We start from the raw sequence: 16,495 nt of genomic DNA, 5'->3' as shown, positions 1-16,495 counted from the left end.
AGGTAGCTAAATACCTCTGAGGATCTGGACTGAAATGATTTAGGAGCGCAAGTCCATTGGAAGTCAATCAGATTTGTGCTCCTAAATAAATAATGTTCAGAATGACAAATTAGTGATGTCATGATACTCCTAACCATGTAACACCTTGAACAGACTGGCTTAGCCATGGTAGATGACGTGTGTTCCCATCCATTAAACAAAACCCAGCAGATTAACCGATCAATAGTGCTTTCTTTTCAATAGCAGTAGATGACCCATGCACGTACAAGTACTTAAAGCTCTATGGATGTTTCATCTTTCTGCTGAGATACAGCCTGAGTTAGAGGCAGCCCACACAAAGACAGGAGATGCAATGAAGTAAATGGGGATATTAATCTACATTCCTCATTTAGGCAAAACTCCCAGTGGAAGAAATGGAAGTTTGCCCTGAGTCACAGCGTGAGTCAAAAGCACAGAAAAGGTTATATACCCTTCTCAGAGATCACATCTGCTGCCAGGCAGAAGAGCGGCAATGGTACAGCAGACCTAAAATAACAATAAAAAGAGGGCGGTGGAACAGTTTGTTTTATTAGAGTAATGAAATATCATACCATATCAAAGCAATTCTCATTTCTTTTGTAACCACCAGGGAGTCTGAAACAGGCAATTACATCTTCTTTCCAGCTCAGAGAGGCATATCACCCTTTGCCACACATTAAAGCATGTTAATAAAGCAAGTTCAAGGGTGTGTGTACTTTATTGGGCAATCACACCTCTGAAGGATTAGAAACGCTTAGCCCTAGGGAGCAATTATCTTGCAGTAACCACAGGCCTGCTCTCATCTATGGCATAATTATTGAAGATTTTTCTGGATTTTGTACAAAGACAATCTTGAAAGAAAACTTGCAGTTCTGTAAGGGTGAAATTCTCCTCTGGGCAGATGACCAGAACAAGAACTGTGAGCTACTCAAGACTCAGTTAAGCCCTATTTGAGTTTTTAAAGAGGACTTAAGCAAGCTCCAACATGGCTTAGTGGATGGAATACTGGAGTGGGACTTAAAAGATCTGGTTTCTATTTCTTGCTGTGGCCTATTGGGTAACTTTGGGTGAGCCACTCTCACGCCTCAGTTTCCCCATCTAAAATGGGGAATAACAATGGGGATAACAATACTGAGCTCCTCTGTAAAGCACTTTGAAATCTATATCTAAAAAGCACTACACAAGAGGTAGGTATTACTAGTAAGTGTTGAATAAACCTTGGGGAGGCATTCTGCAGAAAGGAGAATTGTTACTGTGTATCAGTAGATTCCACTCTATATTCAGTGTGTGTGTGTGTGTGTGTATAAATACACACATATAGTTCCACACTTGATAATGATTCATAACAGATATATTTGAAAAATCTTAGGCACTTGGCTTTTGTCAGAATAAATATCATAGCTCAGTACAACCCAGTTATCAGCTATCCCTGCGATGAGAAACTGTAAATACAGAGCACTGCACTCACCTAGCGGCACACCGTATTCTGTTTTTCATAATGTTCAGCTGTTTGGAACTCACTGGGAATGGGAACATTCCAGGCACACCTGTGGCTATATGGTTGACCGATGATGGAGGTACCATGTAGTAGGAGAGATGGATATTGTGCTACTAAACCATTTCATAACCAGGATCTCAGGGTCTTTTTATTATTTATTGATTGATTTTGCAATGCTACCATAAAATGTAACTGAGATTCTTATTGCATGTTACAGCTAATAAAGATGGAAATCTGTTCTTATTAGATCTTAGAATTACAAGCACTTCATTTAATATATATATAGAGAGAGACAGAGTGAGGAAGAAATTCTGACTTTGAGCTACATTTTGAAATACACCCCAAAAGCGATGGCGAATCGGAGAAGTACAGAGTGTAAATACTGTGCCCAACTTCTACTTCCTCCAACACTTGTTTAATGGAACTTCTATGTGTCAGGCTGCAGATGAGTTTGCTTGACCTTATCGGTTAGGGCAAGTGTCCATGTCCTTGTGCTCCATCCTATTCATCCGAGGTGTCTCTGGCAGTCAGAAGGCAGTGTAGAAATTTTATGGGCTGTAGTAGTGGTAATGTGTATCCCTCATGGGAAAACATGAGAGCCAGGATTTGCACTTCTTTATAGCCAAATTCTCCTCACCTTACTTACACAAGCAGTCATAGTACATAGCATTGCAAAAGAGAAGTTTCGTGTGCACTTAATTATTCTGAAGTTGCTGAGTGTTTGGGTACATGTTGTGCTGTGTCGACTCAATGCACAAAAACCTGAATGAAATCTAAATGGTGAAATCCTGGCAAAAATATCACTGACTTTCATGGGTTTGCAGGATTTCACCCAAAATATTTGGTACCATGAATAAGAGAAGAAAGCATGGTGATCTTGAAGTCCAGGCACTGGACCAGGTGTCAGGAGCTCTAGGTTATGGCTCTGCCAAAATCTGCTTGTGTGACGTTAGTCAAGTCACCTATGGCTTGATTTAGCAAAGTACTGGGTGTCGTAGCGAGATCCAACAAAACACTGAAGCATGTAAGGAACGTGGTTAGACCCAGTGACTACTCAGGTGCTTAAAGTTAAGTATGATCTTAAGTGCTGTGCTAGATTAGGTTACTCATGGCAGAACTGAGCCCTCAATATCTCTGTGTTTCAGTTCTTCACCTGTAAAATAAGAATAACTTTCCTGTCACACAGAGGCATTTTGAGGATACATTAATATTTGTGATGCTGTAAGATACCACAGTGATGGGGGCTACATTAGGAGCTTGATGAATAGGTTGACAGACTTTATATATCTGATTTTCAGTTCATCACGTTCACAATATATTCAAAAGATCTTTTTATTTTTGGCAATATATGTAGAACTAGAAGAAGTAGTTCTTTTTAAATCTGGAGTATCTGTGGCACATGCATTGTACTGCAAAAATCAAAATATCTCCCCCTTTTTGTCAAAGGAAACTTGAGCTAGTTGGTGTTTCTAATTCATTTAATGTTATTGTTCCTTTAAATCTTTACCCGTGGGTGACCCCAGACACAGTACATATTACACAACATTCTCTGTGCTGAAGGACAGTTTAAACCTCTGATTTTGTAGGTGTTTTTCTTCCATCCATGCCAGAGCACTACAAATGTGTAATTTGTACAAAATACTCTATATTTCCTTCTCTGAAGGAAGTCTGAGACTGCATGAGCACAAACTAAGCTTATGTTTGCACTGGCAATTTTTTTGCAAAGCACTTTTTTTGCAGCTGTATCACTTTTCATGTTTGCTGTTTATGGTGAGCTGACCATATATAACCAGGGCCTCCAAGGAGATGGGGGGGGGGGAGAAATGAGAGATTTCATGGGCTAGTCATGGCAAAAATGCACACATCACCCTCTTCATAAAATGAAAGCATTTAAAAGAGAAAGTAAATTATATAGGCAAAAAGATTTGCATCTGTTATAATTTCCTAATGCGGATGCATTAAATAGATGCGCAAAATATCTTTGCAGCCCCTCGTTAATGATCTCTTCCGCTTATTTAATTGCTATGAGACTCTTTTCTCCCTGCTGTGGCAACAACATTGACCATATTAATGTGGTTACAGAGAACTGTTTTGTAGTGCTGTCAAGTGCCTCTTAATCTTCCTACTCCTGTATGTGAAGCCAGGTTTCTATCTCCAAGATTCATCAAATGTTATTTCTGGATTAAGATTTTTCTTATTCACAAAATAAATTAGTGACAGGAGCTTCCCAGCACTTGTCTTTCTTTTCATACCATGAGTCCTTCATTTTGCATACAAGCACTGCGGTTTATGGCTGATGGCTAAGAATCCTTTATATCTAACGTGCATAGCCAGTTAGCCTGTGTGGCTTTGATACCCACTTCATCCTCTTCTCCCCACCCATCTAAAAAAGGAAGGTGAAAGAGAATTTGCAGTAAATCTCTATATATACACCCTTTTGTCTGTAATAACACACACAATTTAAGTGTGTACATGTAATCTGCTGGTAAGTGTGTTATGCACCGCCCTCTGTGCCTGATGCAAGGAGGATTTGTTTCAGCTCTCATCCTGAAAGTTTAGCTCAAGCCTTAGAATCTCGTGCTTGTCACACTGTAGGTCCCCAGTGTTGACCAAGAAGTGGCCATTGCATATATTAATAATAATTCATTAATTACTTAACCAATTCATGTGTAGGGGTGTGTGAGTGTGTGAATTGTTAATAGCAGCTATTAAGAACATAAAAATGGCCATACTGGGTCAGATCAATGGTCCATCTAGCCCAGTATCCCATCTTCCAACAGTGGCCAGTGCCAGATGCTTCAAAGGGGAAAACAGAGCAATTATCAAGTGATCCATCCCCTGTTGTCCAGTCCCAGCTTATGGTAGTCAGAGGCTTAGGAAAACCCAGAGCATGGGGTTGCATCCCGGATCATATTGCTAATAGCTACTGATGTACCTGTCCTCCATGAATGTGCCTAATTCTTTTTTGAATCCAGTAAAACTTTAAGCCCTCATAACATCCCCTGGCAATGAGTTCCACAGGTTGATTGTGCATTTTGTGAAGAAGTACTTCCTTTTGTTTGTTTTAAACCTGCTGCCTAATAACTTCATTGAGTGACCCCGGTTCATGTATTTTGTGAAGGGATAAATAACACTTCTTTATTCACTTTCTGCACACCAGTCATGATTTTATAGACCTCTATAGTATTCCTCTTTGGTTGCCTCTTTTCCAAGCTGAACAGTCCCAGTCTATTCAATCTCTCCTCATATTGAAGCTGCTCCATACCTTTAATCATTTTTCTTGCCCTTTTCTGCACATTTTCCATTTCTAATATATCTTTTTTTAGAACTTCACTCAGTATTCAAGATGTGGGCATATCATGGATTTATATAGTGGCATTATGATGTTTACTGTCTTATTATCTATCCCTTTCCTAATGGTTCATAACATTCTATTAGCTTTTATGACTGCCGCTGCTCATTGAGCAGATGTTTTCAGAGAACTATCCACAATGACTCCAAGATCTCTTTCTTGAGTGGTAACAGCTAATTTAGACCCTATCATTTTATATGTTTGGATTATATTTTTCATTATGCATTACTTTACATTTATCAACATTGAATTTCATCTGCCATTTTGATGCCCAATCACCCAGTTTTGTGGGATCCCTTTGTAACTCTTTGCAGTCTGCTTTGGATTTAACTATCTTGAGTAATTTTGTATTGTCTGCAAACTTTGCCACCTCACTGTTTACCCCTTTTTCCAGATTATATATGAATATGTTGAACATCACTTGTCCCAGGACAGATCCCTGGGGGACACTGCTATTTACCTGTCTCCATTCTGTTAACTGACCATTTGTTCCTACCCTTTGTTTCCTGTCTTTTAACCAATTACTGATCCATGAGAGGACCTCCCCTCTTATTCCAGGACTGCTTACTTTGCTTAAGAGCCTTTGGTGAGGGACCTCATCAAAGGCTTTCTGAAAGTCAAGTACACCATATACACTGGATCTCCCTTATCCATATGTTTGTTGACTCCCTCAAATAATTGTAATAGATTGGTGAGGCATGATTCCCTTTACAAATGTTGTGTTGACTCTTCACCGACAAATCATGTTAATCTATCTGTCTGATAATTCTGTTCTTTACTATAATTTCAACCAATTTTCCTAGTACTAAATTTGGGCTTACCAGCCTGTAATTGCCAGGATTACCTCTGAAGCCTTTTTTTAAAAAAAAAATTGGCATCACATTAGCTATCCGCTGGTCATTTGGTACAGAAGCTGATTTAAGCAATAGGTTATATACCACTGTTACTAGTTCTGCAATTTCATATTTGAGTTCCCGCAGGACTCTTGGGTGAATACCATCTGGGACAGTTTTTGTCAGATTTATCACTTAAAAAGAATAGTTCAGGTGTGGGAATCTCCCTCACATCCTCTGCAGTGAAGACTGATGCAAAGAATTCATTTAGCTTCTCCTGAATGGCCTTATCTTCCTGGAATGCTCCTTTAGTACCTCAATCATCCAGTGGCCCAATGGTTGTTTGGCAGGGTTCCTGCTTCTGATGTACTTCCCCTCTTTTTTTTCCCCCGTTAGTTTTTGAGTCTTTTACTAGTTGCTCTTCCAATTATTTTTTTGGTCTGACTAATTATTCTTTTACACTTGGCTTGCCAGAGTTTATACTCCTTTCTATTTTCTTGAGTATGAGTTGACTTCCAATTTTTAGAGGATGCCATTTTACCTCTAATTGCTTCTTTTACTCTGTTGTTTAGGCCTGGCGGCATACTTTTGCTCCTCTTACTATTTATTTAAAATTTGGGGTATACATTTAATTTGAGCTTCTACTATGGTGTCTGTATATAATGAAGCCTAATTCTAAGCAGATGTATGCATGTACATTTGCTATATATGCTACATGTACAACAAGATCAAATACTCTGTATTCTTTGGTAGTTCCAACCATATATGTGTGGAATACAGAGAGCAATATGGGAGGGAGGGTAGAGTAGATAGATGTGAAGATAGAGATGCACTAAGCGGGGAAAGTCAGGACCTTTACAAGTGAGGAAAACCACCTCTATTATGGTACTTTATATATGTTTAAATAATTACAGAATAGTAATTTTAAAAAGCATATTTTTTAAATATTTTAAATATTTTAATTTAAAAAAGCAAATATTGCCCTTAGTCATACCAGTACTCCACAGAGTTGCACTGGTGTAATAATAACCCAGAGCAGAATCTAGCCCATGACATTGGAAAAACTCACCTCACCTCAACTGTTTAAACTTGCATGCATGGTTAAACACTGTAGGCCTGACTGTTAGATCTGAAATATTTGCTGCAGAAAAGAAGGGTGGTATAGACAAATAGTCTTAAGAAATTATCCTACTTGTCTGATATCATTATGTCAGAAGCTACCAGAGAATGCAGAGTATTTGATCTTGTGGCACATGTACTGTACACAGCAAATGTACACATATACATCTGCTTAGAGTTAGGTATCATTATATTCCATTCCTTTTTCTGTAATTGTTTAGTGTGTCTTACATGGTTTGTATCTAATTTTGTTTTGTATTCTTTTTAGTTGGTTTCTCAATAATAATAAAAAAAAAGCTCTGAATTTAAAATCTCACCTTCCTGTCAATATATTTTCCATCAGGCTAACTTTTTGTTTTAGCTTTGAAATCTTGCAGGTGTGACATTGGTGTATCAGGTGGGTTCCAGAAAGAATGGGAATGAAATAATGCCCTGCTCATGCCAAAAAGTATGATGGATCTGTTAGACATCTTCACTAATGCGCTTACACCAATACTAATGTTTTGCCATTGCTTTTCTCATGAGGAAGTGCAGCTACTTGTTTGGCAGGTCTTGAAATAGAATCACATTTTCCAAACTGGTCAAACTTCATGCTTCTTATTCTGATCAAAAATTCCCTTCTGTGCAGCTGAAAGCAACACAGAATGACTGGAAAAACTGCCCTGTCTCACAGAATTATCTTTTGCTTTAGTGACCCTTTCTTTGATAAACTATATAGGGTGTTAGACTAGAGATGGTATGCCAAATTGGGTCCCTGACTTTATACCCAGCACAATCCCAATAAAGTCAATGGAATGGACAGGGTATATAAATCAGGGAAGGATTGGGCCCCAAATCCAGAACATTACAAGAGAAAATAAAAATCTCATGGCTGGAAAAATGTACATCTGTAAAGACCCTCTTAATTTTTCTCTGTTGTTTTGTTGGAGACCCTTAAATAACATTACATAGCTTTTTCTGACACTGAAACATGTTAGTAACCCCGACAGTACATCCAGTTATGTTTTATAGGGTTTTACAGTCAGGGTTAGTAACTTGTGTTCTATTCAGCATGATATTTGTATTTTTTCTCTTTTTTCACCCCTTTTGGGTAGGATTTGAGTAACATTTTATTATCATTGGCCTGAGGAGGTATAGGTATTGCAAAACCTCCTGGGATGAGTTTTGGTTTTGCATACCCAAATCAGGGTTTGTTTGCATCTGGATTCCATATTATCCAAACCACTAAAGTTTGGAGAGAAGGAGATGTTAAAATAAATGGTCCTGGCTTTGTCCCATTTCTAATATTTTGGAATGTTGTTCTAATGAACAAAACAAAAAACCCCAGTGGATTAATATATATACAGGCCGGCCAGTATGCACAGCTCTGCACAATAGCTGAACTGTTGCTAAAGAATCAGTGGAGCCCCTAGTCTGAAACATTTGCAGCCTGCAAGGTGTTGAGCACACCTAATCTCACTTTGGCAATAGGAGCTGATGGTGTTCAACACCTTGAAAGACCAAGTCCAAAGATTGTGGAGCACAGAACTCAAGCAAAGAACCACATGGCCCCTAGCTAGAACACTTCAGAGAACAGGTTGTGTGTAGACCTTCTTTTGAAAGTTTGGCAAGCATCTGTTGAGATGTTCTGCCCTGAGTACAAGACAGTATGAAAGATGGCACAACACCTGAAAAGGAGACAAGGGGCACAATCAAGAAGGGAGCATTGGTGGAATAAGGAGAGCAACATGGGAAGGCGAATGGGGCAGGCAGACGTGAAGATAGAGATGTACCAAGGGGAAAAGTCATGGAGACCTTTGAAAATGAGGAAAAGCTTTGAACTTAGCATGGTAGGAAGGTGGAGCCAGCATGTACATTCAAGAAGGAAGATGTATTGGGCAAGGCAGTGGGAAAGGAAAAATAATCTCAGCAACTGCATTTTAGATGGTTCAGTGGACCATTCATGGTTTGTTTGTTTTTCTTCTGTATATAACAATAGGATTTCTATATACAATTTTCTCTATCTCCTTAGCTGGACACCATTCATCTGATTGCAATTCTTCTATTCATGTTAAGTTAGCTAGTCTTTGGGCATGTTGTAAAGCTTTCCTTTTCTGTACACCGTAAAAAGAAAAAAAAGAGGCCCACATGCAGCAGCATGGTCTTGGTATTTATCCTTTTAGCAGTTTGTTATTTATTCCTATACTGTTGCATCCCTGTGTGAATTTCTGCCTTTCAGCCCAGGTAAATAGTCTTCCATTTTTCTAATCATAAAACTGTAGTGAAATGAGAAAAATCTAAACATCTTGCAAAAGTCCGTATTGTCATTTGGATGAGAGCAATTGAGCGGGCCAAACATCCGTTTTGTAGCATGTTAAATTGCACGTCTTTGCATTCCGGGATTGGCCACTCATTTTCTGGACCATATTCTGTTCTTGTAAACAGCTCAGATAGTCCCTAGGAGTGCTCTTTGTAACAGAATGCTTTGATAAAGCCAAAGCTATCAGCTGCCAAGATTCCATAAGGAGCTGGAAATAGGCGCCAGATATCTTTGCTACTGTAGATGTCAATGCATTAGCAACATCATTTATCTTCCTAAAGACATACTAAGCCCCTAAAATGTATTATAAAATTAAGTGGCATTTTTTCCACCTGCTCTAGCTGATGCCAAATGCTGATAGAAAGCTCTCTCTAGTGATACGACTCTGCATGCAAAATTTAAGTGCCCTACTAAGGACTGCAGCTGCTCCGAGACCTCCTTTTTTCTATCGGCTGCCTCCTTCACTTAGAATAATAAGCTTTAGATTATCTCGGGGCACTTTAGATTCCAGTGCTGCACCATCCAATTTGACATAACAACAAGAAAAAGAAAAAAAAAAGAAAAGAAAAGAAAAGAAAAAATTGCAAGTCGTCACTGGCCTTCCATTCTGTTTCTTCAGCTAGTCAGAAGAATAAAGAACAGGAGGACTTGTGGCATCTTAGAGACTAACAAATTTATTTGAGCATAAGCTTTTGTGAGCTACAGCTCACTTCATCGGATGCATTCAGCTCACGAAAGCTTATGCTCAAATAAATTTGTTAGTCTCTAAGGTGCCACAAGTCCTCCTGTTCTTTTTGCGAATACAGACTAACACGGCTGCTACTCTGAAACCTGTCAGAAGAATAAGTTCATGAAAAATGGTTAGTCAAACTGCAAGCTAGTACTAAGTGACACATTTTAGTACTATATTAATTGTATTTTATCATTGTATTTATTTATTGTATTTATGTTATGCCAAAGTGTCTTCAGTCAAGAGAAAACAAGATTTAAGCATCTTGAATATTTCACAGGGAATGGGAATAGACATATCAAAGGAACATAACAAGTGATACCTGTGGGTACACCCTGATAATCTCCAATTATCTTTTAGAAAGCCCAAACTACTTTCTTATCAATGTTCATTGGCCTGTTAAGTCTCTTACTGGTCCTGCTGCTGTAGAATTAACACTGCTCCTCCCCAAACAATCCCATTCTCTGCTGCCAAAATACTTATTGTTGTTATGTGTATTGTGATAATGTCCAATTAGGATGAGGGCCCCATTGTGCTAAAGGGTCTACAACAGCTAGACATAGTCGCTGCCCTTAGAGAGCTCAGATTCTCATCTGAAACCAGAGTGTGACACACAAAAGGAGATAGACACCTGTTTGTTGTACTCATCCAGTCAACCGTACTGATACCTTGTGCATGTATGCTGTTGTAATTCATTGGTCCTCTGTAATCCTTTTAGTTGATCCTGCTGATTCCTCTTGGGTGTTCCTTTAAAAAAAAAAAGTAGGAAGCATGGCCTATTTAAAAAGAAAGGGCCTCTGAATCCATAATAATAAACCAACGACAAGGCATTTGATTAGTTAAAATACAGTTGTTTGGATACAAAGATGCTTTTGGAATGTCTCTGGATTGCCAGCAAACTGTGTATGTCCTTATATATATCAGTAATGTCTAACTTGCTTTTTGACTGCTAATGCATATGATTTGAAACTTACCGCAGTCTGTGCTGAAGAAGAAAAGGAGTACGTGTGGCACCTTAGAGACTAACCAATTTATTTGAGCGTAAGCTTTGCGAGCTACAGTTCACTTCATCGGATGCATAAAGTGGAAAATACAGTGAGGAGATTTATATACACACAGACCATGAAAAAATGGGTGTTTATCATACATATTGTAAGGAGAGTGATCACTTAAGATGAGCTATTACCAGCAGGAGAGTGGGGTGGGGGGAGAGAAAACCTTTTGAAGTGATAATCAAGATGGGCCATTTCCAGCACATTTCCAGGAGTTAACAAGAACTCACGGAAACTTATGCTCAAATAAATTGGTTAATCTCTAAGGTGCCACCAGTACTCCTTTTCTTTTTGCGAATACAGACTAACACGGCTGCTACTCTGAAACCTGTGCTGAAGAAGTATGACATCTAGATGGAATTCTATTGAGTGGTGAGGAGGAACCCACGGGCATCCTACATTTTGGTATTACTGATAACAGGCAGGCGTAGGAGAGAGGTCCTGGAAACTCGCCTTAGATTACCAGGCTAAAGACTTAGTTTCTATAGCAGCTTTCTCTGAAAAATGCCAAAGAGCCAGAGACTGCTTTATGATCTTAATGTGTGGATGAGATTCATGACTTGCCAGTAATGAACAGGAAACAATGAATATTGCAGTTAAGGTGTAAAATTATGGACTGAAAAAAGAGTATGCTAATGTTTTTGAAATCTGGGGGGGATCTGCAAATATTTTCACACATAAATCGTCGTGTCAAATGTCAAAATGTTCTTGAACAACAAATCGTGTGGGAATAATAATGAAAATGGAGTCAGCTCTCCATCATTATCCCAGAAAGCATTCATTAATTTGAATGGTTTTAGTTATTCCCTTCTTTAGCGTGAACTGCTAGGTCAGATGATTGATAAAGCTCATCTTAGGTAAAACCATATGTGTTCCCATTAATTTAAAATTCCACTTTTTGCTTTGTTCTTATTTTTCTCCCAGTTATGTTCAGGATTTTCAGTGGCTTTGGTTTTTCATGGTAGTTCTTGTTTCTCCTCTACAAAGGTTGCTAGTTCTGATTTGTCTTCTACTAGTGTTGTAATTCACTTGGTCTTGTGCCATTGAACAAATTTTAACTGCATGCAATCTGAGCAGAACTCCAGCTGTCTCTCCTCCAGAACTTCCCATTTTGTCATTATAGAAATCTGTCAAATCTTCCCCCAAGGAGAGGAGTACTGGATTCCAACTGTTTGCAAAATAGGAAGACCAGCCAGAAATTCTCTCCCACCCTTCGCAACCAGTAGATCCTGAAATAGTGGATGGTGTGCGATTTTAATGCTGGCACTGAGCAGCTCCTACCATTGTCCTTAATTTATTATCAGGAAGAGGTCTAAACTTCTGCAGCGGTCTTACCTTCTTGGTCTGTTTGCTCAAATATCTAATTGCTTTAGTCATTTAATGAGCTAGTCTTTGTTCAATAGCCATCACTTAATAAACCAGAAACAATAGGCTTTATTTCTCTTCTTTTAAAATGCAATTCTGCTTTAAAACATGCTACAGGAGGGATTAAGTGGTTTCATGCACTATTCTAATTGACCTGGAATGGATTCAAAAATCAGGACTCCTTTCCCAACACTTTAGTTAGAGATTGGGTGATAAATTAAGATCTCATCTACAATTATCTAAAACCAGAGTAAATCCATAGGACTAAATGGGGTCTCATCAGTGTAACTGAGAGCTGAATTTGATCCTTTGACTCTACACTTGTACAAATCCAAATAGAATTTGGCCCAGAGAATTCTCTTCTAACCACACTGCCAAGCACTTTGACTGCACACACCAGATAATAGTCAAACGGGTTTTGGTTTTGAATTTTTGGTAAAATAAATTCAAATATAAATCATACAAACTTGAATAAGGAGAATATTTAAATTGTGGGCACCTGTCGTTGTTTTGTGCCTTCATAACACAGATAAACACAATCCCTGGGAACTGATCATTGGTTCTTAAGAAAGCATTGTCAAAAAATAGTGTCAAAAAAGCTCCAGATGGCCTTTTAAATTCTGTAGAGTACCTAGTGCCACGCACATCGCACCTCTTACACCTTGCTTTAGATACATAGAGTGGCATCCAGCTCATTGGTGGCTGAGGAGTTGTCAACAAATCTTTCAGTTTCCAGTGTGTACTCCAATTAGCTGTAAACATGCATTTAAATAACATTGTGGGATATCAAAGTCAACCCAAGAGACTGTTTACAATATGCATGGTAGTCATTTCCTTCTTAAGTTTCAGTAGTCAGTTCCTACCATGGGACATTACAATAGGTCACCAGAGATGAAGGCTTCAGGATGCCAGGTGGGTTCTAGCTTGGGATCAGGCCCCAAAGGATGCTTGGGTTTTCTAATTGCTTTCAAGCTAGGGTCAATAAAGTGCTAGTAGATCACTAGAGAATGCTAGGATCTTGGGGGAACTCTGATGCTAGTGAGGACACTGAGGTCATTTGAAGACCCTGCTGAGGTTGTTTGGGAGAGGAGTTTCATTCTCAGGCCCCTGAGTGGGGTCTTCTATGCCTGCCCCAACTTGACTCTGCATAGCTTTGCAGAAATTCTGGGACTTGAAAAATCTTCCTTCTGATTTATATTGAATCAGAACCTAATTCAAAAAGCACCCAATGATTATTTCTGTGAAAATACAGGGAAAGAATATACATGCTGGTCACTTCTGCTGATCAGGTGTTTTTCTGTATCTATATAGAGCACGTGAGCTGGACTATCAACAGGACTTTAAATAATTAGTGTCTGTAGTTTATTTTTGCCATCAAGTCAAGATTTAAAAGGTATGGGTAACTCTTGTGTCCAGACTTAGCCATGAGTTCAGCGTCCTGTCCATCGTTTGGGCATTTCCATGAGTGTCTTGCTCAATGGTGGGCAACCTGCGGCCTGTGGGCTGCGACTTCCCGCAGCTCCCATTGGCCGGGAACAGTGAACCTTGGCCACTGGGAGCTGCAGGCGTCCGTGCCTACAAACGGTCAATGTAAACAAACTGTCTCGCGGCCCACCAACAGATTACTCTGATGGGCCGCAGGTTGCTCACTACTGGTCTTGCTCCTCTACATAGCCAAAATCATGGCCCTGAGGATGGTGCATTGAAAATGTATAACAGTACAGATGGTGCATTGAAAATGTATAACAGTACAGAAACCCATATAAACAAGGTTAAGCCTGCAAGGAAAAAAGTACTGATTCTACAATTAATAATATCCATTACCTTTGCCTGGAGCTTCAAGGAGCTAATAGAAAAGTGAAATTTGTGGAAATATACTATTCCTGCAGCTATGTAATGAATTGACTGCCCCATATGTCAGATATGCAGCAGTAAGGAACTATGATGGTTTTCTGTGGATAGTTGCACTTTCAGGATTAAGATCTACCCTTTATTTGGGACTTATTTTCTCAATCAAGATTTTTTTTTAAAGGAACAACCATGATATGTTTAAACTCTCGAGAAAATAAAAAGCAGATGGTACTGATTAGCTAATTAGTAATATTTTCTGAAGCGTATCAGCTGCATAGAGTGAATGGTGTAAGCTTTGCAAAATACTGGAGTTGTGTCTTTTTCTCTTTCAATTAGTTGCCGAAATTTATTAAAATCAGAAAAAAATAAGCACTCGAAATCCTTTTCTGCCCAGTTGAAATATGTTAATTTCCTTCTCCCAAAATGTACAGTCAAAACTCATTTCTCTAGTACTGAGGTTACAACATACAACTGATATGGAACTGTACAATGAGGCTGCAGCTAACCTAGCAGTTTTGTATTTATTATATACCGCACCATAAGCCAACTCAACTTTATTCATCCCTGTGGCTATTTCACCTTTTCCCTTGTTCCTATCTCAAAAACATTAGTTTTATTTTGTCCTGGTCTCACTTCTAGCTTCTATCCTTTACTGCCTTTTTGCAACAACAGGAGCAAATGGAGAGCAGTGATTGCTTATTTGATTGCCACACTGCAGCACTTCTGCTGAGCAGGGGACCACATGTGTGAAAATTACGATTGCAGTGCTAAGTATTGTACCCTCAGTAGGCATGCTTATGGCCCACAAATAGCCACAATTTGAATGACACGTGACAAGAAAATAAATATGTTGATGGTCTCTACGTGTCTGCAGTTATGCTTCATTTAAGGCATGGACTACTTTGTACTGTACAAAGTCTGTAGAAAGAAAAACAATACCTATACATAGGGCAGTTTTCTTGGGATGAAATTCACCCCAAGCAGATGGCCTACAGAAGATCTGTGTAACACTTAAGTCACATTTAAGTCCTCAAAATAGAATATAAGTGGAATTTAATGGAGTCGTAGGTCTTGTGATGGTCAACTGCACAGGGTGAATTTCATCCCATGGCCAATTCCTGGACCCATTGAAGTTAATGCAAAACTCCCATTGGCTTCACAGGGCCCTGAGATTGCCCCTTTGTTATATGTAAAGATCTTTCCATTTTTAGCAGAGTTTGATGTTTGAGCTTTATCTTTCTATTTAAAAAACAGTTTTTATTTGTGCTTAAAATGTAGGAACAACAAATTCTTGACGCTTCTCTGGAGTACAATCTTGTTAATGTTCTTTGAAATGTGACGTATGTCATTGCAGTCAAACTGAAATGGTTCCATTTCTTCTGAAATGAAGAAAACATGTCATTGTTGGATCCAAGTAATACAAAAGAAGAGTCATATTTTAGATAGCAACTCCACAACTGCCAAAGATAAAAGCGAAATTTTATTACTTTTGGAAATTTTATAATTACAGTTTATGATAATTTAATGAAATGACATTCTTTTCACTGCTACCACTAATGAAATATTTGAGTGATAAAACAGATCTTGTTAAATAGAGCGAGCATCTTGAGTGGAACAGCACTTGTGACAGCAGCCTTCATGCAGGAGGATAGGCTTGGAATTCAGAACTTTGTTACAGAAGTAAGAAAGATAAAATTACTTTATGGTGAATAATTCGCACATGAAGTATTTTTAGGGGCCTTCGATTAAGCAACCAATACTGAACTCTTGAACAAAGGGCTTGATTTTGGAGCATTGCTCATTATAAATACTAATCCTTATTTGTCATACCTGTTTTTCTTTGCAGGCAAACCAGAGAACAGGAAACCCCACCTGACTTCTTTTATTTCTCAGACTATGAAAGGCATAATGCTGAAATAGCAGCATTTCATTTGGACAGGTAAGTAAAACGAAATAATATTTAAAAGAAAAATTAAATGTGATGTGCATTTTATTCCAAATCCTCCTGCCTGGAAAAAAAATTTAGTTACTTTAAAAATAGAAAATAACATAAAAAGGGTGAGCAATCTACATGAAGGAATGAATGGAACAGAATGAAAATGGGGAATAATAATTAGAAACAAAGGTTTACTTTGGGAGGAAGATATCTGAAAAGAAGTAAAGGTCAAAATGAATTAGAGGCGATATTAAAGAGAAGAGTCTAATGCTACACATGACAATGTGACCTTGAGTTGCATATGGAGAGGTCTCATGTCATGGGGGATACATGGCATTGGTATAACTGAACCTGTCCTACTTCAATTAGTTCTAGGCATGTGAATATGAGATAGATATTGAGAAGCAGGAGAGCACTCAGAGAAGAATAAAATAAATGATGA

The 16,495-nt window shown here is 38.6% G+C and overlaps 1 protein-coding gene across 1 annotated transcript in view; it reads left to right on the top strand.

Annotated features, from left to right (window-relative positions):
• FAM20C (FAM20C golgi associated secretory pathway kinase) overlaps positions 1-16,495 on the top strand; it is an 81,965-nt gene that overhangs the window by 43,377 nt on the left and 22,093 nt on the right. The window contains exon 4 of the mRNA XM_073362099.1: positions 15,964-16,056. Coding sequence (XP_073218200.1) covers positions 15,964-16,056 — 93 coding nt within the window. The remainder of the gene's footprint in view (positions 1-15,963; positions 16,057-16,495) is intronic.

This window comes from Lepidochelys kempii, chromosome 10 (assembly GCF_965140265.1).
Source record: "Lepidochelys kempii isolate rLepKem1 chromosome 10, rLepKem1.hap2, whole genome shotgun sequence".
Classification (NCBI taxonomy): domain Eukaryota; kingdom Metazoa; phylum Chordata; order Testudines; family Cheloniidae; genus Lepidochelys; species Lepidochelys kempii.
Note: the sequence above shows the minus strand (reverse complement) of the source record. Positions and strands in the feature narration are given on the sequence as shown.